Source organism: Salvelinus sp. IW2-2015, linkage group LG32 (genome assembly GCF_002910315.2).
Source record: "Salvelinus sp. IW2-2015 linkage group LG32, ASM291031v2, whole genome shotgun sequence".
Taxonomy (NCBI): Eukaryota; Metazoa; Chordata; class Actinopteri; order Salmoniformes; family Salmonidae; genus Salvelinus; species Salvelinus sp. IW2-2015.
Genome location: NC_036871.1, coordinates 23,512,068 through 23,537,978, shown reverse-complemented (window position 1 = coordinate 23,537,978; position 25,911 = coordinate 23,512,068). Strand labels below are relative to the sequence as shown.

The following is a 25,911-nucleotide window of genomic DNA, read 5'->3' as shown; positions in this document are numbered from 1 at the left end:
CAGTTCAGCTAGTCGCCATAAAAATGGCGAGGATAAGAAGTTTAACGCAGCGGTTCAGTGAGGGATTTTAAGGAGTCAGATTTCCATGTCCATGGGCCAGTGACTCACTGAAGAACTGAGAATGTCTTTGTTCGATTGGTGGGTTTACTCCAGGCTGTCGGAGAGAGAGAGMGAGAGAGAGAGAGAGAGAGAGAGAGAGAGAGGGAGAGAGCTTGAGAGTGCACTCAGCCGCAGGAGATGCAAAGGTCCGCAGGAGACAGAGCGCGTGAGAGAGCAGATTCCAACTCTAAGCACGTTAATTAAGGACCATTTTGAATTCTTGGATTTTGCAAATCGAGCCCAAAATGATTATTCGGTAAGGGTGTTTATTTTAATGTTTTGTGCTTAATTTTGAAGACCAAAAAAGATTCGGGCTAACTCACCTAACATCATTTGCTTATCTCCAGCCTGTCCAGGTGGTCTCTGGTTATTCATCTCGTCCTGCTGTATCACTTTTCTACTGCGGTTCAGGTCATTGAAGGTAAGACGTTTTGAAATGTAACTATTCATAATTAATATATGTCTATTTGATGTATTTTTTTCTGGGAGATAGGCTACTTGGAAGTGCTGTATGTGATTCTCAAAGCCTAGGCTATTGACTTGCTACGTGTACCGCGGTAAAGAATGTCTTGAACATTGGCTAATTGAAAGACAAAGTAGCTTCTTTTCAAATAGCCTTCTTTATGTGAAATTGGTTACATACAGTATGTCAAATTGATAAAGGCTACATGATCACTTTGCGAGGAGGTTGATTTAAAGCATGAATCCTTAGTTGCTAAATCGATTTTTGTACCTATAAATTTATGTTATACTCTATACCCATTGATTATTGAAGAAGATAACGTATAAATGCCTCATGAGCTTAGTTCAACTGTTCTACCCCATCAGAACCAATCATATAAGATTGTTTTACTCCAATGTTTGTAAACTATGTAAATGTAAACACACACTGTATAGCCTCAAAACATGATTACAACTCTAATTTGGATGGCCAGTCCTTGCATCCATAGCTCTGTCTATGAAGTTGAGAGTGGTTACATTTCTCCAGGCCATCCCTCAGCTTTTTACTAAAACAGAGGCTGGGCAACTGCTTTGTTATTGTTTCAATTAAAGCCACAGTGCGGTCAAAATTCTGTTATTCCTGTGTTTTATATCATATTGTACAACAGGTGATGAAACTAACTGCAAAAGTGTGAAAAAAATGTAATCAGTGTTATTTCCTGATACATGCATTCCGAAAGTTTTCACACCCCTTGATTTTTCCACATGTTGTTGTGTTACAGCCTGTATTAAATGTGGATACAATTTCGATTATTTTTCACTGGCCTACACACAATACCCCAAAATGTCAAAGTGGAATATGTTCATCCAAATTAATTAAAAATGAAAAGCTGAAATGTCTTGAGTCAATAAGTATTCAAGCCCTTTGTTGTGGCAAGTTTAAATAAGTTCAGGATGAAATATGTGCTTAACAAGTCTATGTGAGTCTGTATCCCCCCCCTTAACAAGTCTATAAGTTGCATGGACTGTGTGCAATAATAGTGTTTAACATGATTTTTTGATGACTACCTCATCTCTGTACTCCACACACCCAATTATCTATGAGGTCCCTCAGTCAATCAGTGAATTTCAAACACAGATTCAACCATAAAGATCAGGGAGGTTTTCCAATGCCTCGCCATGAAGGGCTCTTATTGGTAGATGAGTAAAAAAAATCTGACATTGAATATGGTGGTGAAGGTGAAGTTGGTGAAGTTATTATTACACTTTAGATGGTGTATCAATACACCCAGTCACTACAAAGCTACATACGTCCTTCCTAATTCAGTTGCCAGAGGGAAGGAAACCATTCAGGGACTTCACCATGAAGCCAATGGTGACTTTAAAACAGTTATAGAGTTAAATGGCTGTGATAGGAGAACTAAGGATGGATCAAAACATTGTAGTTACTCCACAACACTAACCTAATTGACAGAGTGAAAAKAAGGAWGCCTGTTCAGAGTACAAATATTCCAAAACATGCATCCTGTTTGCAACAAGGCACTAAAGTAATACTGCAAAAAACGTGGCACAGCAATTTACTTTTTGTCCTGAATAAAAAGTGTTATGTTTGGGGAAAACCCTTTAAAACACATTACTGAGTACCACTCCATATTTTCAAGCATAGTGGCTGCCTCATGTTATGGGTATGCTTGTAATCACTAAGGACTGGGGAGTTTTTCAAGATATAAAATACATGGAAGGGAGCTTAGCACAGGCAACATCCTAGAGAAAAACTGTTTCAGTCTGTTTTCCACCAGACAATGGGAGATGAATTCACCTTTCAGCAGGACAATAACCTAAAACACAAGGCCAAATATACACTGGAGTTTCTTACCAAGAAGACAGTGCATGTTCCTGAGTTTCAGAGTTACAGTTTTGACATAAATCTACTTGAAAATCTATGGCAAGACCTGAAAATGGTTGTCTAACAATGATCAACAACCAATTTGAAAGAATTTAGAAAAGAATAATGGGCAAATGTTGCACAATCCAGGTGTGGAAAGCTCTAGAGACTTACCCAGAAAGACTCACAGCTGTAATCACTGATAAAGGTGCTTCTAAAAAGTATTGACTCATTGGTGTGGATACTTATGTAAATTAGATATTTCTGTATTTMATTTTCAATAAATGTGCAAACATTTCTACAAACATGTTTTCACTTTGTCATTATGGGTAATTGAGTGCAGACTGGTGAGAAAATAAATCAGTTTAATAATTTTTGAATTCAGGCTGTAACACAACAAATGTGGAATAAGTCAAGGGGTATGAATACTTTCTGAAGGCACTGTACTTGCTGGTTAAAAATACAATCTACACAGGACCTTCTAATCAGCAGGTTTACATGGGCGGGAGTTTTAGCTTTGCATGGTGTCATCACCATGCTGTAAATTGGTTAATAGACCAATAACAAAGAGAGTACCAAATCTCGATACCAATAACAGCGATTTCTTTGTTTTTCCCTCCCCACTCAGACCACTCCCAGACATTTGCTAAAAACCTACTTTTGCCGATTTTAATGGAATTATATTACAGTATGGTACTTAATCGTTACCCAGAAATGAAATGATTTGATGTTGATATAAAAATGGCTGCATTGGGCCTTTAAGGACTCTGGCTTTAAGGTGTGAGATGTAAGCCTATGTAGTTTTATTTTAGTGTACATTACATTGGACCACCCAGGCTGCAGATGCTTTTCAAATGACCTGTCAGCTGAAAATTTTACCTCCACACTGAAAGTTGAATGCAACTATTTTATTGTATGAATAGCTGAAGGCATGTTTTATTCCATCACGTAGATTATCATGTGCATACAGTAGCATATGATAAACAGATTCAGAGCTAGTCTTGAGTTATATGATCATATGACGTCCTTATGTGGACCTGCATTTTTTGCATATGTATTCAAAATAATATGTGAGTCACATACAGTACAATACGTGTAAGTGAACACTTTTTAGAGTGTATAGATATCCCCCCCCTCCCAATTTAGCATGTCTAATTTATTGAATTTGTTTCAATAGGTCCTCATATACTGTGCTATAGGATGTGGATCTAYTGTTTGTTTGATGGGACATGGTTTCCTCCCCATCCTCATGTGTGCACAGTGGACCTGGAAGCAGTGGTCTGGTTAAACACAGCACCTGGGTGTGAACTGGTGTGGTCACTTCTTATGTAAATTAGGACTTCCCTCTTGTCCACATGCTTGTAATGCTGACCAAGCCCGTGTGGAAAAGTGACTTTGAAGTGGGAGAGGAGGAAAACACTCCCATCCCATTCTCTCTATGGGTTTTAGACAGGGACGTGAGAGGGAGGGATGATATTGGGGTGTTTCTCCCACCCTGTGTGACAGGGTTTAATACGGTCTCTGTGTTTACAGAGCTGCACCTTCACTGGGTTTAAGTCCAACCAAGAAAGCCAAAAACATCCCCTCTGGCTACAGACTAATGTTGATTGAGTTGGTGAGCAGATATTATCCATTTATGCTTCAGCTTGTCATCTCAGACAAGTGCACTATTGTGGCACCTTATGAAGTAAGGTTCACTAGGACATTGTTATTACCATAGAGATATAACTGTGCTGTTATTTAAGGTTGTTACTTTATCATTAACCTGACTCTGCACAGTACCATCTGTTGAACACAGACTTATGTTAATCTCTGAAGGACTATTCAGAAATACATATTTCCTTTTCAATCTGCTGTCTAATGGAGTGGCTCTGGAGAATATCATGTTAACTATGCTTCGAATCAAATTAGAATAAAAATACCAAAAGCCTGTATAATAACATAATTCCGATTCGCAATGTGCAGTTTTCAGATGTCTGCGTTAAAACATGGGAATGTGTGTATGTGTAGGAATGTCGTAATTCTAAATATAATCATCACTCGATTGCCAAAACATCTGGTAATTAAGATGTGAAAGGCAACAGGGATTGTGTCGTCTTCCCACAAAATCCACTGCTAACTGAGGTTTAATTTTTTTATGACCGAGGACTTCATCATTTTACAGTCAAGTCTATTTCACAGATTTTATTTTATTTTATTGGGGCCGAATATTACTGCCTTTCACATTTGATTTTAGTTTAGTTCAGTTCCTCATGAAGGAACTCATGTTTGGCCAATAAAGTACAGTGAGGTGACCCCCTGTAACGCTCGTCTGATGAAGAAGGAGTGGACCAAGGTGCAGCGTGGTATGTGTTCATGATATTTTATTAAATCAGAACACTAGAACAAAAATAACAAAGAGAAAAACGAACAGTTCTGTAAGGATACTAAACTATACAGAAAACAACTACCCACAAAACACAGGTGGGAAAAGGCTGCCTAAGTATGATTCCCAATCAGAGACAACGATAGACAGCTGCCTCTGATTGAGAACCACACCCGGCCAAACACAAAGAAATAGAAAAACATAGAAATAAAGAAACTAGAATGCCCACCCTAGTCACACCCTGGCCTAACCAAAATAGAGAGTAAAAGCCTCTCTATGGCCAGGGCGTGACACCCCCAGTGGGTGTTTTCTTTCGAAGCCCAGTTAATATGTTGAACAATTCACAATATTAACCTTATTCACAGATTTATGGGCTAAGAAATTCCCTCCACTTCTTGGAAAGGGTCCCAGTAAGCTCCATTTCCAGTATATTGCCATGAAGAACAGAATTGTGTTTCAAGACCAACTGTAAAAGTTGTCACTGAGCTATAATGTAACGGTTAGCTTTAGTTTTGAGGAGAAAAGCCACTCAATGGAAAGTTATTTTACTTTTTGGACGTTGACGTGAATATCATATTTTCCATGTGCTCAAAATGTGTTATTTTGTAGACGTGAGGTTTCCTCCTTGGTTACATCTGTTGAAAAGGCTAGTAAGTACAACCCTCATCTAAAGATTATCCACATTTGAATGTGAAGGCAATCTTGTGTCTGCCTTAGAAAACTCTCTCTCTCTCTCTCTTTTCTCTCTCTCTCTCTCTCTCTCTCTCTCTCGGCTGCTGCTCCGTCCTGTAAAGTTGTGGAAACACACCCAGTGAAAGGGAAGCCCTGGCCATTATGCAGCTGTGTTGGGGACGACCTGACACAGATTCATAGAGAGATTACACTGGCATGGAGAATGAATGACTAGATGTACCTCCTGTCAACACCTCACATTTAGGTTGTATCCCAAATGGCACCCTATTCACTTTATAGTGCACTACTTTTGACTAGGAGAGTGTTATTCCTGCTGGATGGTGTCTTCTCTCTCATCTGTGAACTCTTGCTCTGATTGGTCTGCTTGTGTTTGTGTTTGTGCTGCACAGATGACTTATTGTCTATTGTTAGATTATAGCAGCATCTCACCACCTCATCAAAGGGTCAGAGTGCTGTCTCATGACAGGTGACACATTTAACATCCCAGGTGTGTTCAAACTTTACACTGTTCTCGTTGTTAGGAAGAGGTTAACCAAACGTAGCATGTGTAAAATAAAATAAAAACTGTCAGGGGAGGTTCTCTTCTGCACTGTTCAACCAATCCAGGAGCAGGAGTTAAGATGTCGCCTGGTTAATGTTAAAAAGCAGAAGTCGTGTCCATTTCCCCTGAAAACTTGAACATCCGGTTGTTGGGGACTCTACAGAGGCTAGTTAGAGGTTAACATGAGTTCATAATGAACTTGTAAGATCATAAATGCTGCTGGCATATGGGTGAATTTACACAAAATGACTCCAGTCTTCTCCTGTGAGACCATAATTAGAGGAGAGTGTGACTGTGGGGCTACAAATCATTGAGATACCAGTCGACACTAGACAGTGATCATCACAGTGACAGTTCATAGTTTGAGGGCACGTTACTAAGTTATCTCACCTGTACATTTGACCTCTTTCACTCCCTACAAAGGGAGATTTATGAATGAACTCTGCTGGTGCTGAATCACTGCTCAGTCACTGTAACACATCTGTCTCAGCCTGAACAACAATCAATAGAGGTTTGTTTTACTGGACTGTTTTCCTGTGTGGACATAATGTTGCCACATTCTGTTATGACGTGATGCCACCAGTGCTGTATGATTTCTGGTTGGTTGAGTGAGCCAGTGAAATGGCTAGATAGTCTTAATAGAGCGGACTGAAAGACAAAACCAGACACAGAGGCATTGTGTTTTCCTTACCTGCCAAAGTACGTGTGTGTGTCTGTGTGTGTGCGCATGCATTTGTGTACTTGTTGTTTTTGGAAGGGGCTTGCTTGTCTGAACCCTGATACCCTGCTAACTCTTCTGTCCTGTTGTGTTGTGAAGGGACCCTTGGCAGACCCAGAGAGACGGCCCAGGCCCTCCTCTGTCTGACCCAAATAAGCATGAGTGGCAGACCACACAATGCATCTCAACAGGTCTCTCTGCCCAGCCATTACTACTAATTGTGGGAACAGCGTTGCAGCAGAAACGTCCCTAGTGAACTGTACTGTACTCCCAGATGTTATTAGGAATCTAGTGACTCTATCAGACACTTTATCAGCTACCTTTCCTTTTTTAGTGGATTTGGACATTAGGCCACTTTAAGCACTTAATGATCAAGGACTGTGTTATTTTGGCATGGCATCATACAATATAAGAAATGTATGTTCTTAAACAATTTATTGCATTAATGGTACTGTAGTACTTTAGCTGACCTGACCTCCCAGAAGGTATTCATTTAGAATTAGGTAAATAAACTCATCTGATTACCCAGCAAGACAGGTGATGTTTCAGAAAACGTTCCTGTTAATTACACTGATCTTTAAAGGTGTGCCCTTAAGGCTGACCCTGAACTCTGTTTGTTATTGCTTCCAATGAGGACACAAAATGAAATATGGCCGTGTTAGCCCTTGTAGTGCTACTGTACTGTAGACCTGTGTTCAGGTCAGCCCAGCCTCTCTATACAGCCAAATGTAAATAGTTACACCCAAGCACAGGAAGACATGGCCATGAATGAACTATTCTCAACTGAAACATGATGTAGAGGTGTTTAAGAGGTGAATAGGACTGGGGGGAATTTAAATGCAATCACTTAGATTGTAAACAGGAAAGGATAGATTATATGTTATGTCATGCTCGGAGACCAAAAAGTGACACTATTTACAGTTGAAAGTGGCATGAAACATTTCATAATTTCAGTACTAACAGTACTCTGTGAACATCCTGAAACCAAGAAAATGTCAGCTACTAGCACATGACCCACCCTCCATCACCACCCCCCTCCAGTGAGAATGGGATCTGAGGATTTACACGTGTGCTCAAGAGATTAAAAAGTTTCAAGATTTTTCAGGCTGAGAAGTTGTGTTTAGATAGTGGCTTACAGCTGGGCAAACAAGAGGGCTGGCCACAGAAGTGTCTCCTAGCCAACCTCCACAAATGTCCATAGACAAGAAACCTCGTGATATTCATATCATACAATATGTTGATTGGAGATTCAATAGAATTCTCCCATTCAAACTCGTGTAAAATCCCACATTTTTGGGGCGTTTGAGCTAGGTCAAACAATTACACAATTGACAATGGGAGTGAACCTACAAGTTCACCACGGGCCAAATGAGCTCATAAAGGGATAGATCAACCATGAGAGACCACTTGTCTATAGGACTTACCACATTGACTCGCCTATTCAGCTCTCCCAATTATCTGGGGCACGCATTACCCAATGGAAAAACCACATCAATGTCCCCTACTGCGCTTGTCTTCAGGCGATGGTGGGCTTGGGGTGAGGGTGGGGGTGAGGATAAGGGTGGGGGTTAGGGTAAGGTCGGGGGACACTTGAAACAATAAAAACTGAGTCTACTGTATTTCAGTGGGCCAGATGTCAAGATTGACCAAGGCTTAGCCCCGCATGGCAGGCTTAGTATTGTCAGAGGACACACAGCTGTTGAAAGAGACTTTGACATTCAAGAGGTAATTGAAGTTAATACTAAAAGGTTGCTCAAATGTTTCATGCCTTGTATTATTCAATCTGTGGACATTAGTGTACACATCGTACAACTGAWTGATTCCTGATCAAAATCAAATTTTATTGGTCACATACACATGGTTAGCAGATGTTAATGCGAGTGTAGCGAAATGCTTGTGCTTCTAGTTCCGACCGTTTAGTAATATCTAACAAGTAATGTAACAATTTCACAAAAACGACCTTATATACACAAGTGTAAAGAAATGAATAAGAATATGTACATATAAATATATGGATAAGCAATTGCCATGCGGCATAGGCAAGATGAAGTAGATGGTACAGTATATACATATGAGATGAGTAATGTAGGGTATGTAAACATTATATAAAGTGGCATTGTTTAAAGTGACCAGTGAAACATTTATTACATCTAATTTTTAATTATTAAAGTGGCTAGAGATTTGAGTCGGTATGTTGGCAGCAGCCACTCAATGTTAGTGATGGCTGTTTAACAGTCTGATGGCCTTGAGATATAAGCTGTTTTTCAGTTTCTCGGTCCCAGCTTTGATGCAGCTGTACCTCGCCTTCTGGATGCTAGCAGGGGGAATAGGCAGTTGCTCGGTTTGTTGTTGTCCTTGATGATCTTTTTGGTCTTCCTGTGACATTGGGTTATGTTGGTGTCCTGGAGGGCAGGTAGTTTGCCCACGGTGATGCATTGTGCAGACCTCACTACCCTCTGGAGAGCCTTACGGTTGAGGGTGGAGCAGTTGCCGTACTAGGCGGTGATACAGCCCGACAGGATGCTCTCGATTGTGCATCTGTAAAAGTTTGTGAGGGTTTTCAGTGACAAGCCAAATTTCTTCAGCCTCCTGAGGTTGAAGAGGCGCTGTTACACCTTCTTCACCACGCTGTCTGTGTGGGTGGACCATTTCAGTTTGTCCGTGATGTGTATGCCGAAGAACTTAAAACTTTCCACCTTCTCCACTGCTGTCCCGTCGATGTGGATAGGGGGGTGCTCCCTCTGCTGTTTCCTGAAGTCCACGATCATCTCCTTCATTTTGTTGACGTTGAGTGTGAGTTTTTTTTCCTGACACCACACTCCGAGGGCCCTCACCTCCTCCCTGTAGGCCGTCTAGTCGTTGTTGGTAATCAAGCCTACCACTGTAGTGTCGTCTAGTCGTTGTTGGTAATCAAGCCTACCACTGTAGTGTCGTCTAGTCGTTGTTGGTCATTCAAGCCTACCACTGTTAGTGTCGTCTAGTCGTTGTTGTTTCTCAAGCCCACCACTGTAGTGTCGTCTAGTCGTCGTTGGTTTGGTAATCAAGCCTACACTGTGTGTCGCGTTTAGTCGTTGTTGGTAATCAAGCCCACCACTGTAGTCGTGTCTAGTCGTTGTTGGTAATCAAGCCTACCACTGTAGTGTCGTCTAGTCGTTGTTGGTAATCAAGCCTACCACTGTAGTGTCGTCTAGTCGTTTGTTGTAATCAAGCCCACCACTGTAGTGTCGCTCGTGCGTTGTTGGTAATCAAGCCTACACTGTATTGTCGTCTAGTCGTTGTTGGTAATCAAGCCACCACTGTAGTGTCGTCTAGTCGTTGTTGGTAATCAAGCCTACCACTGTAGTGTCGTCTAGTCGTTGTTGGTAATCAGCCTACCACTGTAGTGTCGTCTAGTCGTTGTTGGTAATCAAGCCTACCACTGTAGTGTCGTCTAGTCGTTGTTGGTAATCAAGCCTACCACTGTAGTGTCGTCTAGTCGTTGTTGGTAATCAAGCCTACCACTGTAGTGTCGTCTAGTCGTTGTTGGTAATCAAGCCTACCACTGTAGTGTCGTCTAGTCGTTGTTGGTAATCAAGCCTACCACTGTAGTGTCGTCTAGTCGTTGTTGGTAATCAAGCCTACCACTGTAGTGTCGTCTAGTCGTTGTTGGTAATCAAGCCACCACTGTAGTGTCGTCTAGTCGTTGTTGGTAATCAAGCCTACCACTGTAGTGTCGTCTAGTCGTTGTTGTAATCAAGCCTACCACTGTAGTGTCGTCTAGTCGTTGTTGGTAATCAAGCCCCCACTGTGTGTCGTCTAGTCGTTGTTGGTAATCAAGCCCACCACTGTAGTGTCGTCTAGTCGTTGTTGGTAATCAAGCCTACCACTGTAGTGTCGTCTAGTCGTTGTTGGTAATCAAGCCTACCACTGTAGTGTCGTCTAGTCGTTGTTGTATCAGCCTACCACTGTAGTGTCGTCTAGTCGTTGTTGGTAATCAAGCCACCACTGTAGTGTCGTCTAGTCGTTGTTGGTAATCAAGCCTACACTGTAGTGTCGTCTAGTCGTTTGGTAATCAAGCCTACCACTGTAGTGTCGTCTAGTCGTTGTTGGTAATCAAGCCTACCACTGTAGTGTCGTCTATTCGTTGTTGGTAATCAAGCCTACCACTGTAGTGTGCGTCTAGTCGTTGTTGGTAATCAAGCCACCACTGTAGTCGTCTAGTCGTTGTTGGTAATCAAAGCCTACACTGTGTCGTCTAGTCGTTGTTGGTAATCAAGCCTACCACTGTAGTGTCGTCTAGTCGTTGTTGGTAATCAACGCTACCACTGTAGTGTCGTCTAGTCGGGTTGGTAATCAAGCCTACCACTGTTAGTGTCGTCTAGTCGTTGTTGGTAATCAAGCCTACCACTGTAGTGTCGTTAGTCGTTGTTGTAATCAAGCCCACACGTAGTGTCGTCTAGTCGTTGTTGGTAAATCAAGCCTACCACTGTAGTGTCGTCTAGTCGTTGTTGGTAATCAAGCTACCACTGTAGTGTCGTCTAGTCGTTGTTGGTAATCAAGCCTACCATCTGTGTGTCGCTAGTCGTTGTTGGTAATCAAGCCCACCTACTGTAGTGTCGTCTAGTCGTTGTTGGTAATCAAGCCTACCACTGTAGTGTCGTCTAGTCGTTGTTGGTAATCAAGCCTACCACTGTAGTGTCGTCTGCAAACTTGATGATTGAGGTGGAGGTGTTCATGTGTTATGTGCTCTGATAACTTCCAAAATAACTTGCATTTAGCATAGGTTTATATTATTGACCTCACTGTAATGCATTTAGTACAAGTCATTCCACTCAATGAGCCAATGCCAGACACTGTATATCTTCTTTACTCAATTACCAATGGCTGCAGGCAACTGCTGTCCACCATCCCTACATGGCTGTCACAGCACACAGCCACACGCTTTAGGCCACTGTCTGTATCTGAGGAGAGGAGAATGTCTGAGGTTGGATAATTCTCCTCTCATGACTTCCTTTAAAGCTAATAGAATTGGCTGGACGACCTGCCCTGGACATCACAACCACTTTGGTCAAAAGAGACCCTCTCTGTACTCACTCTGTGGAGAGCTGTGTCGCTTTATACACTAAGTTCTCTCAAGGTTATCTAGAGCCAAAGCCAAACTCTGGATTTATGGCATAGAGGCATATCCTCAAATACAAGGCGCCTTTGGGATATTTTAATTTGCTGCTGAGCCACGTTACTGCTCTTCACAGTTGTGACAGTCGGTAAGCCGAAGTGCAAAGTACTTTTCTGTATAAGTTACCCACTGTCAACTAAAGACCTGTAAGTAAGCAGTTCGATTAGCGAACATACTCACTCAAGGACATTGATTGTCTATCAGTAACAAACAAGTACTTGGAAGACACCCTCAACATCAGGTTTAGTCTAATGCTACACTCAATCTGCACTCTGTGGTTTACACAAAATAGGAGGGTCACTACCCAGGCTTAGGTGATGAAAAGTATTTTGGAAATACAGTTTTGTATCTCAACCTCATAGGTTGAGGTCTCACAAGGGTCAGATATTGCTGTGCCTTAATAATCCTTTGTTGGCTTTTTGGCTTTTCATTCTTTCTCTGAGGACATTCTAGAACAGGCATTCTTATTGTGAGGTCAGCTTTCTGGCCACCCCCAGGTTAGGTAACAACACACCCACTCATAGGCTCTATCTTCTCTCTGTTTTGGGGCTTTTCCCACCATACTTAGTCTGTCTCCTGGGACCCCTCCTCTCTTCCCAGCCCAGGTTAACTGTGATTGATCCCTGAGTGACAATAGAGGAGCTCCCTAGTTCTAAAATAATTGATTGAAGAAAATGCATTCACTCTCTTCTCCCCCCCTTTTCAGCTCTGACCTGCAAGTGGTCACTGTGTCTTTAGCTGGGTGTTGGGGAGACACGAGGTGTCTTCAGCTCTAGCATTCTTTACATTCTCTGGATTTCACCTTCCCTGAGGGAGGCAGTCTGCATCACAATAAGGATGGGCAGGACTGGCCTTAGCCCTACCTAATCACAAACAAAGCCTATGTCAAAACCCCTTAGGGCTGGTTCACACACATGGGGTGSCAGGTAGCCTAGTGCTTAAGAGCGTTGGGCCAGTAACTGAAACGTCACTGTTTTGAATCTCTGAGCCAACTGGGGAAAAAATCTGTCGATGTACCCTTGAGCAAAGCAGTTAACCATGTAAATTGCTCTACTTCCACTTTTAATCCAACCCCACATACATAGGTTTTGGCGAGGTGAACTGCCACACTGGGAGCTGTTGTAGGGGTTAAGCGTCTTGCTCAAGGGCAGGACTTTGGCATCTAGGATTTGGGGATTTTTTCCTATTGCTGTTTTCCTAGAAATAGGAAAACAGACTTGCAATCGAGGCTGCATTGAGTTGTATCGCTAGAAGGGAGAGTGAACTTATGTATCTATGTGTGGAGGGAGAGTTTAAAAGTTAAATGTTATATTATTACCTGTCCCAGACTGGAGAACAGTCACACACTGTCTACATCTCCACTGGTCTCCACCTCTAGCTCTTATGTCTAGACAAGGATTTGGATTTTATGTTCCTCTGACACAATAAATACATTGGCTACCGTATGGACATCCTACATACTCTGTCCTCAAAGTGGATTGGTCCAACTGTAAATTCCAAGGAATATTTTATGCTTTTTATGTCAAGTTGGCATTTTGTCCATAGTAACGCCCTTTTATTTGAATGTCATGTGGCAGTTTTATGCCGTTGAGATGTTATGTAGTTTTATTAAAGACATTGGCCAGCCCTCAGATAAAATTTAGGCTGAACTGAATGTATACAGTGCATTCGGAATGTATTCAGTCCCTTTGACTTTTTCCACATTTTGTTACTTTATTCCACTGTGCTTCCCTTTGTAGTCTGTAATAGTTTGCAAACCCTGCCACATCCGACGAGCGACAGAGCCGGTGTAGTACAATTCAATCTTGTCCTGAAGCCACTCATGTGTTGTCTTGGCTGTGTGCTTAGGGTCGTTGTCCTGATGGAAGGTGAACCTTTTCCCCAGTCTGAGGACCTGAGTGCTCTGGAGCAGGTTTTCATCAAGGATATCTCTGTACTTTCATCTGTCCCTCAATCCTGACTAGTCTCCCAGTCCCTGCCGCTGGAAAACATTCCCAACAGCATGATGCTGCCACCACCATGCTTCACTGTAGGGATGGTGCCAGGTTTCCTCCGGACTTGACGCTTGGCATTCAGGCCAAAGAGTTCAATCTTGGTTTCATCAGACCAGATAATCTTGTTTCTCATGGTACGAGAGTCCTTTAGGTGCCTTTTGGCAAACTTCAAGCGGGCTGTCGAGCCTTACTGAGGAGTGGCTACCTTAGTATTTAAAATAAGGTATTTCTGTTTTTTATTTGTGATACATTTGCAAAAAATTCTAAAGACCTGTTTTCACTTTCTCATTATGGGGTATTGTGTGCAGATTGATGAGGAAATGTTTTTATTAAATCCATTTTAGGATAAGGCTGTAACGTAACAAAATGTGGAAAAGTCAAGAGGTCTGAATACTTTCCTTACTGTAAACAACTGGTGAGGATAGCTACTGGAGAAGGGATCTCCTGAATATCCTAATGTCTGGTGGCATACTAAAAATTTATTATTTAGCAAGGAAAATAATATTCAAAGAACAATAGAACATCAGAATGTTTGTCTTGCTACATGATGGGACAAATCTTTTTTTGAGAAAGAGACTTAGACCAGACTGAACTAGAGGCCGGTGGGCCCACGTGTCTGATTAAATCACCCCAATAAATTCAGACTGCTTTTGATCTGCTGCCCATAATAATGATACAATATTTGAGGGGCTCTTGATGAGAGAGCTTCCCAGTGATGGTGATTTAATGTGGCGAAGCTCTGTTTTTGTTCACCCGTGAAGCCTCCTTTGCTTTGCTAAATGATTAGTGAGAACTGACCTCTGTCAAGGTTGGCTGTCAGGTTGGCTCTTCTCTTTAGTGAGACCTGACCCCTACTGACATCACATTGGTTAATCTAAAGTGACAGAGACTGCTGTGATTGGCTGTGGGTTGTATCTCTGTATCCCAAATTCCACTCTATTCCTTGTGTAGTGCATACTGTTGACCAGGGCTTTGGTTAAAAGTAGTGTACTATAGAGGGAATAGGGTGCCATGTGGGATGGAAGGGACGCAGACTATGTATACAAGGCTGTTTTCTTAAGGGAATGAAGTTCTGTCTGTGATTCTAGATGTGACCACATGGTGGAGCTAGAGGACCACTGTGTGTGTAGTTGTTTTAGACCTCTCAGCGTAAACACTGAATTTACGACTATAGACAGTCCCAGTCGGTGTTCATGTAATATTAAGGAATTCCCCTTGACCACGCCCACAAATTGGGGAAAAGCAACATTCTTTCCTATTGAGCCCCACTGTAAAATAGGCAACATCGTTGTTGATTTTTTGTTATACAGAAATAACAAAACATGTAGAAAACACAGCTATGATGTTGTTCAATGTACATGTAGACAGGTAAAAAATCCCGACCTACGGTTCGAAATGCTCCAGCGTAGAGAAATAGAGCCTGCAAGAAGAGCCCTGTGGCTTCAGGCTATTCGGTGTTGGAGAGGAAAAGGGGCATAAGGGAAGCCCAACAATATAACTTTCTCTCAGTAGGGAGAACGTTAGGGAGCAGGCAAGGTTGAAAAGTCATCTTTAGACATGTTGTACTCTTCTTAATTGTCGTTTTGTAATTCACTAAAACAAGCAGACAACAGGCACGTTTTTGCTATGAGCCAATGGGGTAACCTAGGAATCCACAGGTTGTTTTCCCCACAGGCAGACAGGGTCGGACGTTCTATCTAATACTGGGTCTATGGTGATGGTGATTGCATTTACACCTGTTACAAATTACACAGTTACCAAAAATCTGAATTCTTATATTAAACACAGAGACATTTTCTGCTTCAAAGAGGTTCCATCACCATAGTGAAATTGAMAGGAATTTATCACAGATTTTAATGGGTATTCAAACCCATTTTTTATAGTTAGGCTTTATATGTGCTCAATATTTATAGCATCAGTCCTCATTGTTCATTGCAATGGGCATTTAAATCACTTTGGGCCAAAGCTCTTCTATACATGTGATGAAGTTGCAGGTGTTACTATATTACTATATTGTCAAAGGTATTGTGTGCTGTTTCCTTTTGGAAAATTACAGTCTCATCTCTGTGTGAATAGATTCACAACATGCTTCAGCTGATGGCTTGTGACAATAAACCAATTCATGGATGTCGTGGGGGCATTGAAGTGAGACGGAGGTTAGTGGTTACCTTCCCTGGCCTCCTAGCCCCTTGCCCCTCTGGCCTCTAGTCCCCCTGGATAAGACTGGGATTAGAGAGGGGTGCAACATGGATCCCCAGAACACCCGTACATAATACACTACCACCAGGGGGCAGGCTAACCAGGGCTTCCTTTCTTCCTCTCTGCTTTTCTCCAGATTACAGTAAATCCATCATCTGGTCCATTTAGCAAACATCCAGTCCCTCATTAGGACCACTGTAGCACCACTGTGGATGGAGTCCATCCATAGCACCACTGTGGATTGCTGGGAAATGATAATGCACTGTCAATTCCAAGTCCTGGTCGAAATATCCAAACATGCACATCACAGTAACAGTTAGTGTTCAATGGATGATTGTGTATAGGTAATCTTACTGTGCATTTTAATGGGTACCGTTACTGTTAATGACGCAATATCTGAACAGTGTGTTCCTCTGTTACTTATAAATGATTGGTCCGGAGTGGGCTCATCCTCCTCTCTCTGTGTGTGTGTGTGTGTGTGTGTGTGTGTGTGTGTGTGTGTGTGTGTGTTTGTGTGTGTGTTGTGTGGTGTGTGTGTGTGTGTGTGTGTGTGTGTGTGTGTGTGTGTGTGTGTGCTGCTGGTCAAGGGTGACTCAGGAGACCTGTCCATAGGCCCCATCCTCATCCCCTCAACACACAACACCAGAGCCATGAGTACTGAGTAGCGGAAGAGGCTTCTCTTTGTCACTACGCCTGCCTGCCTGTGTCTCTGCCCAGCCCCTCTGATCACTGAACTGTGCAGGCTTGGCAGAAACCCATCTCCTCTCCTCCGTGCCATGTTTCTCCTCCCCTCTTTTGTCACAGTCCAGCTTTTCACTCTCCCATGTCAAATCAGTGTCCATGGCCCCTCAAAGTCAGACAGCCACTGATTGGCAGATTCCTGGCCCTGTACTATTTGCCCGAGTTGAGCATTTATGTCAATAATTTAAAAAACAGTGGAGATGTACCTCTACACCTGTACTTCTATTGAGTTTATTAATGGACATGAATGCAACTGACTGAGGATAGGTAATATGTTAAATGCCAAATGTTGTAGAAACCGTTAATGTTACATTTAATTATTTGTTCGTTTGTGGTGCCTTTTTTACAGAATTCTTTTGAGATCTTGTAGTCCTGATTTCTGTCCCTGGGGGATTGAAAAATGTGTGCAGTGCTCACTATGTCCTTATAAGCAGGAAATATCTCATCCAGGAGCCTAGCCAATGTCGCAGTGCCCATTATTGAACATTCTTCCAACTGACCACAATTTGTTTTGTAAGCAAAGACCAGTGATAGACAGTTCCTTCATGTTCAGTAAGCTGTAGTAGAGTTAGTGATAGTGGTATACGGAGGTAGATTGCATTACTCAAGAGGGCTGTGGCTTACATGCTCTTAACAGACCCACTGTGATGCTGGCCGGACATAGTGTACAGCTGCTGCTGTGCCGGACGTATAGTAGAGCTGCTGCTGTGCCGGACGTATAGTAGAGCTGCTGCTGCTGTTGCCGACTGTGAAATACCTAAGTCTGCATGGTGCTGAGGGGGTCTGGAGCAGGGGTCACCGATAGACACTGAGCAGAGCAGAGGAGTACCAGGAAGGGAGAGAGAGAGGAGAGAGATAGGAGAGAGAGAGAGAGCGAGAGGAGAGAGTGGCTCGCAAACACACACACAAAGAGAAAGAGAGAGAGAGAAAGAGAGAGAGCAAGAGCATAAAGTGAGAGAGCAAGAGAGAGCGAGAGCATAAAGTGAGAGAGTTAACATAGATAGAAGCAGGGAAGAGAGGGAAGGCTGAGAGCTGAACTGTTCTGCTGAGAACATACATCTTGTTGAAGTTTTTAGTCAGTACTTGGAGCATCAGGACAGGATGGCTCTCCTGCGTCTTTATAGTCTGCTGCTGCTCATGGCTCCTGTTCATGGCCAGTGGTGGAGTGCTTTCCTGGGGAAAGCACAGGAGATGACCACACAGCCCCCCACCACCGTCCCCACAACCACCCAGGTATTGTGGACCACAGAAGGGACAGAGGTGGGCCAGGTGGGGACTCAGACGGAGGTCTTCACCACTGCACCTGTTCAGAGTACCCCGCTACAGAGCATACAGGAGCCTGCTGGTGATGGAACCACAGAGATCAAGCCCAAGGCTAAGAAAATATCTCTGAAAATGTGGAAGAGTCGTGGTGAGTTAGTCTGGAGTATGCTGGGTGATGTAGTTGTTTCAGTTTTATTTCCGTAGGGGGATTCTGTCCAAAAAGTTGTCTTTATTTTGTGGTTAAATAACAATCAGTTCTGTTACTGGTTCTGCACATTAATTGTTTGCACTTTCAATGAAAGAGAACCAATGCAGTAATGATTTAGCATAATGCTATGAAAACTCTTTCCTGAAGGAATCTGAAGACACTGACATGTGGCAGCTGTGGAGCTGTGGACTCATGGTGGTTCATTATTTTTTGTTAAAGTAGTCTCAAGCTGATACTTGTAGTGGGATCATGACAGGGATTAGTTAGTGTGTTCCCCCACAGCTTGAGTGCGGCTACGCTTTTTTAACTTGTCTAATTGAGGCTGTGCGTTGTCGAGGGGAGTAGGCTTGTGGTTTCCTGCTAGCCCCTTGGTTTCCAATGTTAATCCCTATCACATGATATTATAATAATAGGATTAGGCCCAGGAGCCTTCCTGGAACCTGGAGAAATTGGGGTCTGAGCGTGAGCATTGTTTCAGAGCCTCCCGCTGGGCTGGGCTGGGTTGTGGGGTGAGAGAAAGAGGGAAGTGGGGGACAGACGGTTGATGGATGGGAGGGCTGGGATACGGGGTCCAGAGTTATTATGTGTACCACAGGATGATGGTCCCACTGGGTTGTGGGGTCAGAGAGAGAGGGGGAATCAGGGACGAATGGGTGAGGGATGGGAGGGAGGACTGAGATCAAGAGGCTGGAGATGATAGGAGAGGAGAGATACAACATGTTTATCATTGAGATGGATGGTGCACCAGTTCTAGGGAAATCAGTTACCAACATACTAAACTCAGCAAAAAAAGAAACGTCCTCTCACAATAAACTGTGTTTATTTCCACCAAACTTAACATGTGTAAATATTTATATGAACATAACAAGTTTCAACAACTGAGACATAAACTGAACAAGTTCCACAGACATGTGACTAACAGAAATTGAATACTGTGTCCCTGAACAAAGGGGGGTCAAAATCAAAAGTTACAGTCAGTATCTGGTGTGGCCACCAGCTGCATTAAGTACCGCAGTGCATCTCCTCCTCATGGACTGCACCATATTTGCCAGTTCTTGCTGTGAGAAGTTACCTCACTCTTCCACCAAGGCACCTGCAAGTTCCCAGACATTTCTGGGGGGAATGGCCCTAGGCTTCACCCGCCCATCCAACAGGTCCCAGGCGTGCTCAATAGGATTGAGATCCGGGCTCTTCGCTGGCCATGGCAGAACACTGACATTCCTGTCTTGCAGGAAATCACACACAGAACGAGCAGTATGGCTGGTGGCATTGTCAGGCTGGAGGGTCTTATCAGGATGAGCCTGCAAGAAGGGTACCACATGAGGGAGGAGGATGACAACAAGCTCAGTCAGATGATGCTGTGACGCACCGCCCCAGACCACGACGGACCCTCCACCTCCAAATCAATCCCGCTCCAGAGTACAGACGCTCATTCCTTCGACGATAAACGCAAATCCGACCATCACCCCTGGTGAGACAAAACCGCAACTCGTCAGTGAAGAGCACTTTTTGCCAGTCCTGTCTGGTCCAGCGACGGTGGGTTTGTGACCATAGGCGACGTTGTTGCCGGTGATGTCTGGTGAGGACCTGCCTTACAACAGGCCTACAAGCCCTCAGTCCAGCCTCTCTCAGCCTATTGTGGAAAGTCTGAGCAATGATGGAGAGATTGTGCGTTCCTGGTATAACTTGGGCAGTTGTTGTTGCCATCCTGTACTTGTCCCGCAGGTGTGAATTTCCGATGTACCGATCCTGTGCAGGTGTTGTTACACGTGGTCTGCCACTGCGAGGACGATCAGCTGTCTGTCCTGTCTCCCTGTAGCGCTGTCTTATGCATCTCACAATGCGGACATTGCAATTTATTGCCCTGGCCACATCTGCAGTCCTCATGCCTCCTTGCAGCATGCCTAAGGCACGTTCACGCAGATGAGCAGGGACACTGGGCATCTTTCTTTTGGTATTTTTCAGAGTCAGTAGAAAGACCTCTTTAGTRTCCTAAGTTTTCATAACTGTGACCTTAATTGCCTACCGTCTGTAAGCTGTTAGTGTCTTAATGACCGTTCCACAGGTGCATGTTCATTAATTGTTTATGGTTCATTGAACAAGCATGGGAAACTGTGTTTAAACCCTTTACAATGAATATCTGTGAAGTTATTTTGATTTTTACGAATTATCTTTGAAAGACAGGGTCCTGAAAAAGGGACATTTGTTTTTTGCTGAGTTTATATGTCTGAGGTCTTAACTGACTAGAAGAATTGGGCGCTAAATGATCGTCCAGTAGACTCTTCAGAAAATCACAAGTCAAAGAGGACAAGCTCTCTCAGAACAAAATGTGTTGTTAGCATTTATAGTAAAAACATAAGCTTCATGATGAAGGCTCTCCTGTCTATTCCTCTGTCTGAGCTGTACTGTAGGTGTGATGCCCTGACAGCTTTTCTCCACCATGGTAATGTACAACAGCTGTCTGTCGCTCCAGCCTCCATAAACAGTAGCTCTGCACCCAGATGTCCGCTCACTCAGTATGACAAGCTACTTAAAGAACTTTACACAGGTTCACACCCTTCACCTGTATGTTATTAGCATTACTGTGTTGATATACTAAGGCAGGGTCCTCATTGGATGTGCATGTTTCGATATATTTCCACCAAACTGCTTTACATTAAATTCTAATGGATCTCTCTCTCTCTCTCTCTGATCCCACTTATAGATTGGCTTGTCTGTGGCAGTGTGGGTTGTGCGACTCAGTCAGTGTTGGTGTGAGGCTGCATGTTGTGGGAGGCATTCGTTCCGAGTGGAGGATGTTCAAACACTACCACCCTCCTCCCTAATTGTCATGTCTTTTTCCACTTCGCTAATTTGATGAATTACAGACCCAATCAGAGACCCTGTCTAGCCTAGTGGCAGAGATCAGAGGCCCACTGATGTGTAGAGGAGGGTTAATACTTGACAAGACTGAGGTGAAACTAACGGCCAAGAGGTTACCTCAGTGGAATGTTGGGGTGAGAGTGGTCGTCACGGGAGATGAGCTCCATGTGGGAGAGAATGTGATCGATCTTTCTCCACTAAGCACTCTCCCTACGCCACGATGATAAGCCCCCCAACGCCAATGAAAGGCTTTTCACCTAGTGTCTGGAGTTATTTGGGGGGAATTAGGGTCTGAAGAGGGGAAGGGGAAGAAGAGGGAGAGCAATKATCCTTAGGTGAATGTCTAACTCATTAGGGGTTTGTTACTGTCAGTGATGAGGATAGATGAATTTGTGAAAAAACTATAGACCATGGACACATCAGTTACCGCAAGATGAGATATTCTCTACATCTGTGCTTATGCTTTGTGTGTTCTCATGCAAACAATGATGTAATAGTGATTGTGATGATAGTCAGGTGATAGCACAGAAGTACATCTGCTAACTGATTAGTTACATTGGAGGAGATCCATAAATGTTCAGTGGTGAAATGGCATACATATCTTTATGACGTATGGTGACATATCTTGACGAGAGCATTTGGATGTTATCGTTGTACAGTTATGCAATGCTGAAATTAGAAATGTTGCTGATATCTATAGTAGTACCGTACCCTTTATATCCTTACATATATATCCAAGATGGCGTAGCAGTCACACGTCTTTGTCTTGTCTCGTCCCATGTACATATCTTTTTATATCTTTTTCTTCGCATTCTTTTTTATATTTTTTCCTAAAGCTCAACTTCAAAATACTCTCCTGCAACCCGCCTCACCCAATGTGGTTTGGATCGTTTTTTCCCCCAAAGTATTTATATTTACCTCAACTGTAGCTAGCTAACTAGCTATCAGCTATCAGTCAGCTAACCTTTAGCTCGGAAAGCTCTCGCCAGTTCGTACAACGCGTTTCAAACCAGAGCATATCGGACCTATTTTCCTCTCCATATCCCCCGATTCCTACCGCAAACTCTGAACCCTTTCATCTGGATCATGGCAGCTAGCTAACCGCAACCCGGGTTGACTACTCCTGGCTAACGTTTCCGTGCTGGAGCAAGCACCAACTAGCCTGGGGCTAGCCCAAGCTAGACCCATCTCCCGACTAGGGCTCCTGGGCTACTCCTGAAGCCCACTCCTCGGCTACAATATCTGGACCCCTTCTACTGCCGGTAYGGGGCACGGAACCCCGCCGATCCTTCACGACTCCGAATACCGACAAAATCTGCCCGAGGATCCAAACAGGCCCCTCAGGCGCGACGTCCCCTGAAGGCCCATTCTGCTCACCGCGGCCAGCTAGCTATCTATAGCATATTGGACTGTTAGCTGATCCATCGGACAGTTTCTTGGACCACTATACCCATTTTGCGAATTGGACTTGGACCCATCTGCTACTTTGAACCCTACTAATTCCACGACTGGTCTATCGACGTCACCGCACGAGGAGGCAAAAACAGACTTTTCCACCATCGCAACATCCCTCTAAGGCCCTTATGCTAGCTTGCTAGCCCCGGCCTGCTAACTTTCTGAATCACCGTGTCCCCAGCCAGCCCAACCACTCACCGGACCCATACGATCACTTGGCTACGCATGCCTCTCCGTAACATCAATATAACTTGTCCATTACTGTCCTGGTTAGTGATTACTGTCTTATTTCACTGTAGAGCCTCTAGCCCTGCTCAATATGCCTTAACCAACCATGTTGTTCCACCTCCCACATATGCGATGACATCACCTGGTTTAAACGTCTCTAGAGACTATATCGCTCTCTTCATTACTCAATGCCTGGGTTTACCTCCAATGTACTCTCTTCCTACCATACCTTTGTCTGTACATTATGCCTTGAATCTATGCTATCGTGCCCAGAAACCTGCTCCCTTTAATCTCTGTTCCGAACGTGCTAGACGGCCAGTTCTTATAGCCTTTAGCCGTACCCTTATCCTACTTCTCCTCTGTTCCTCTGGTAATGTAGAGGTTAATCCAGGACCTGCAGTGCCTAGCTCCACTCCTACTGTGTCACGGATACTAAGAGTGGTGAGTAGGAGTCAGGCGCAGAGAGCAGAGGGTTCAGTGATTTGTTCAGTGATGTATTTCTCCGGCACAAAACGGTCACGCCAAAATACAGGGCGCATAAACACTGACCAGCCCAAACACAGGGCAAACGATCCGGAGAAAAATGAAAACACATCCACAACGGACAGAGAACACAAATAACCCCCCCAAACCTAAGCGGGCCTAACAGGCTTAAATAGACCAAAAATCAAGAAACAAAAAGCAACAGGTGCAACTAATAAGACTAAACTAACAGAAAAGGAAAAAGAAATCGGTGGCGGCTAGTAGACCGGCGACGACGACCGCCGAGCACCGCCCAAACAGGCAGGGGAGCCACCTTCGGTGGGAGTCGTGACAAGGTGCTCTCATTTGTTGACTTCTGTAACCGTAAAAGCCTTGGTTTCATGCATGTTAACATTAGAAGCCTACTCCCTACGTTTACTTTATTCACTGCTTTAGCACACTCTGCCAACCTGGATGTTCTAGCCGTGTCTGAATCCTGGCTTAGGAAAACCACCAAAACCCCTGACATTTCCATCCCTAACTATAACATTTTCCGCCAAGATAGAACTGCCAACGGGGGCGGTGTTGCAATCTACTGCAGAGATAGCCTGCAGAGTTCTATCTTACTATCCAGGTCTGTACCAAAACAATTCGAGCTTCTACTTCAAAAAATTAACCTTTCCAGAAACAAGTCTCTCACCGTTGCCGCTTGCTATAGACAACCCTCTGCCCCCAGCTGTGCCCTGGACACCATATGTGAATTGATTGCCCCCCATCTATCTTCTGAGCTCGTGCTGCTAGGTGACCTAAACTGGGACATGAACACCCCGGCAAACCTACAATCTAAGCTTGATGCCCTCAATCTCACACAAATTATCAATGAACCTACCAGGTACAACCCCAAATCCGTAAACACGGGCACCCTCATAGATATCATCTTAACTAACTCTCCCWCCATATACACCTCTGCTGTTTTCAACCAAGATCTCAGCGATCACGGCCTCATTGCCTGCATCCGTAATGGGTCTGCGGTCAAACGACCACCCCTCATCACTGTCAAACGCTCCCTAAAACACTTCTGCGAACAGGCCTTTCTAATTGACCTGGCCGGGGTATCCTGGAATGACATTGACCTCATCCCGTCAGTAGAGGATGCCTGGTTATTCTTTAAAAGTGCCTTCCTCAACATCTTAAATAAGCATGCTCCATTCAAAAAAAATTGAACTAGGAATAGATATAGCCCTTGGTTCACTCCAGACCTGTTTGCCCTTGACCAGCACAAAAACATCCTGTGGCGTTCTGCATTAGCATCGAATAGCCCCCGTGATATGCAACTTTTTAGGGAAGTTAGGAACCAATATACACAGGCAGTTAGGAAAGCTAAGGCTAGCTTTTTCAAACAGACATTTGCATCCTGTAGTACAAACTCAAAAAAGTTCTGGGACACTGTAAAGTCCATGGAGAATAAGAGTACCTTCTCCCAGCTGCCCACTGCACTGAGGCTAGGAAACACTGTCACTACCGATAATTCCACAATAATTGAGAATTTCAATAAGCATTTTTTTACGGCTGGTCATGCTTTCCACCTGGCTATCCCTACCCAGGTCAACAGCCCTGCGCTCCCCACAGCAACTCGCCCAAACCTCCCCCACTTCTCCTTCACCCAAATCCAGATAGCTGATGTTCTGAAAGAGCTGCAAAATCTGGACCCCTACAAATCAGCCGGGCTAGACAATCTGAACCCTCTCTTTCTAAAATTATCTGCTGAAATTATTGCAACCCCTATTACTAGCCTGTTCAACCTCTCTTTCGTATCGTCTGAGATTCCCATAGATTGAAAAGCTGCCGCGGTCAACCCCCTCTTCAAAGGGGGAGACACTCTAGACCCAAACTGCTACAGACCTATATCTATTCTACCCTGCCTTTCTAAGGTCTTTGAAAGCCAAGTTAACAAACAGATTACTGACCATTTCGAACCTCACCGTACCTTCTCCGCTATGCAATCTGGTTTCCGAGCTGGTCATGGGKGCACCTCAGCCACGCTCAAGGTCCTAAACGATATCATAACCTCCATCGATAAGAGACATTACTGTGCAGCCGTATTCATCGACCTGGCTAAGGCTTTCGACTCTGTCAATCACAACATTCTTATTGGCAGAATCAACAGCCTTGGTTTCTCAAATGATTGCCTCACTTGGTTCACCAACTACTTCTCCGATAGAGTTCAATATGTGAAATCGGAGGGCCCGTTGTCCGGACCTCTGGCAGTCTCTATGGTGGTGCCACAGGGTTCAATTCTCGGGCCGACTCTCTTCTCTGTATACATCAATGATGTCGCTCTCGCTGCTGGTGATTCTTTGATCCACCTCTACGCAGACGACACCATTCTGTATACCTCTGGCCCTTCGTTGGACACTGTGTTAACTAACCTCCAGATGAGCTTCAATGCCATACAACTCTCCTTCCGTGGCCTCCAACTGCTCTTAAATGCAAGTAAAACTAAATGCATGCTCTTCAACTGATCGCTGCCCGCACCTGCCCGCCCGTCCAGCATCACTACTCTGGACGGCTCTGACTTAGAATATGTGGACAACTACAAATA

The 25,911-nt window shown here is 43.9% G+C and overlaps 1 protein-coding gene across 6 annotated transcripts in view; it reads left to right on the top strand.

Annotated features, from left to right (window-relative positions):
* The first annotated feature begins 200 nt into the window (after positions 1 to 200).
* Positions 201 to 25,911, top strand: part of LOC111956829 (collagen alpha-1(XV) chain) — a 52,011-nt gene continuing 26,300 nt past the window's right edge. For 2 of the 6 annotated variants that reach the window (XM_070436546.1, XM_070436544.1), the window contains exon 1: positions 17,560 to 18,242. In XM_070436546.1, coding sequence (XP_070292647.1) covers positions 17,933 to 18,242 — 310 coding nt within the window. In that variant the 5' untranslated portion in view covers positions 17,560 to 17,932. Of the gene's footprint in view, positions 356 to 446; positions 521 to 17,559; positions 18,243 to 25,911 lie in introns of those variants that run through there. The other 4 variants (XM_070436545.1, XM_070436547.1, XM_070436548.1 and 1 more) reach the window with 3 other exon arrangements.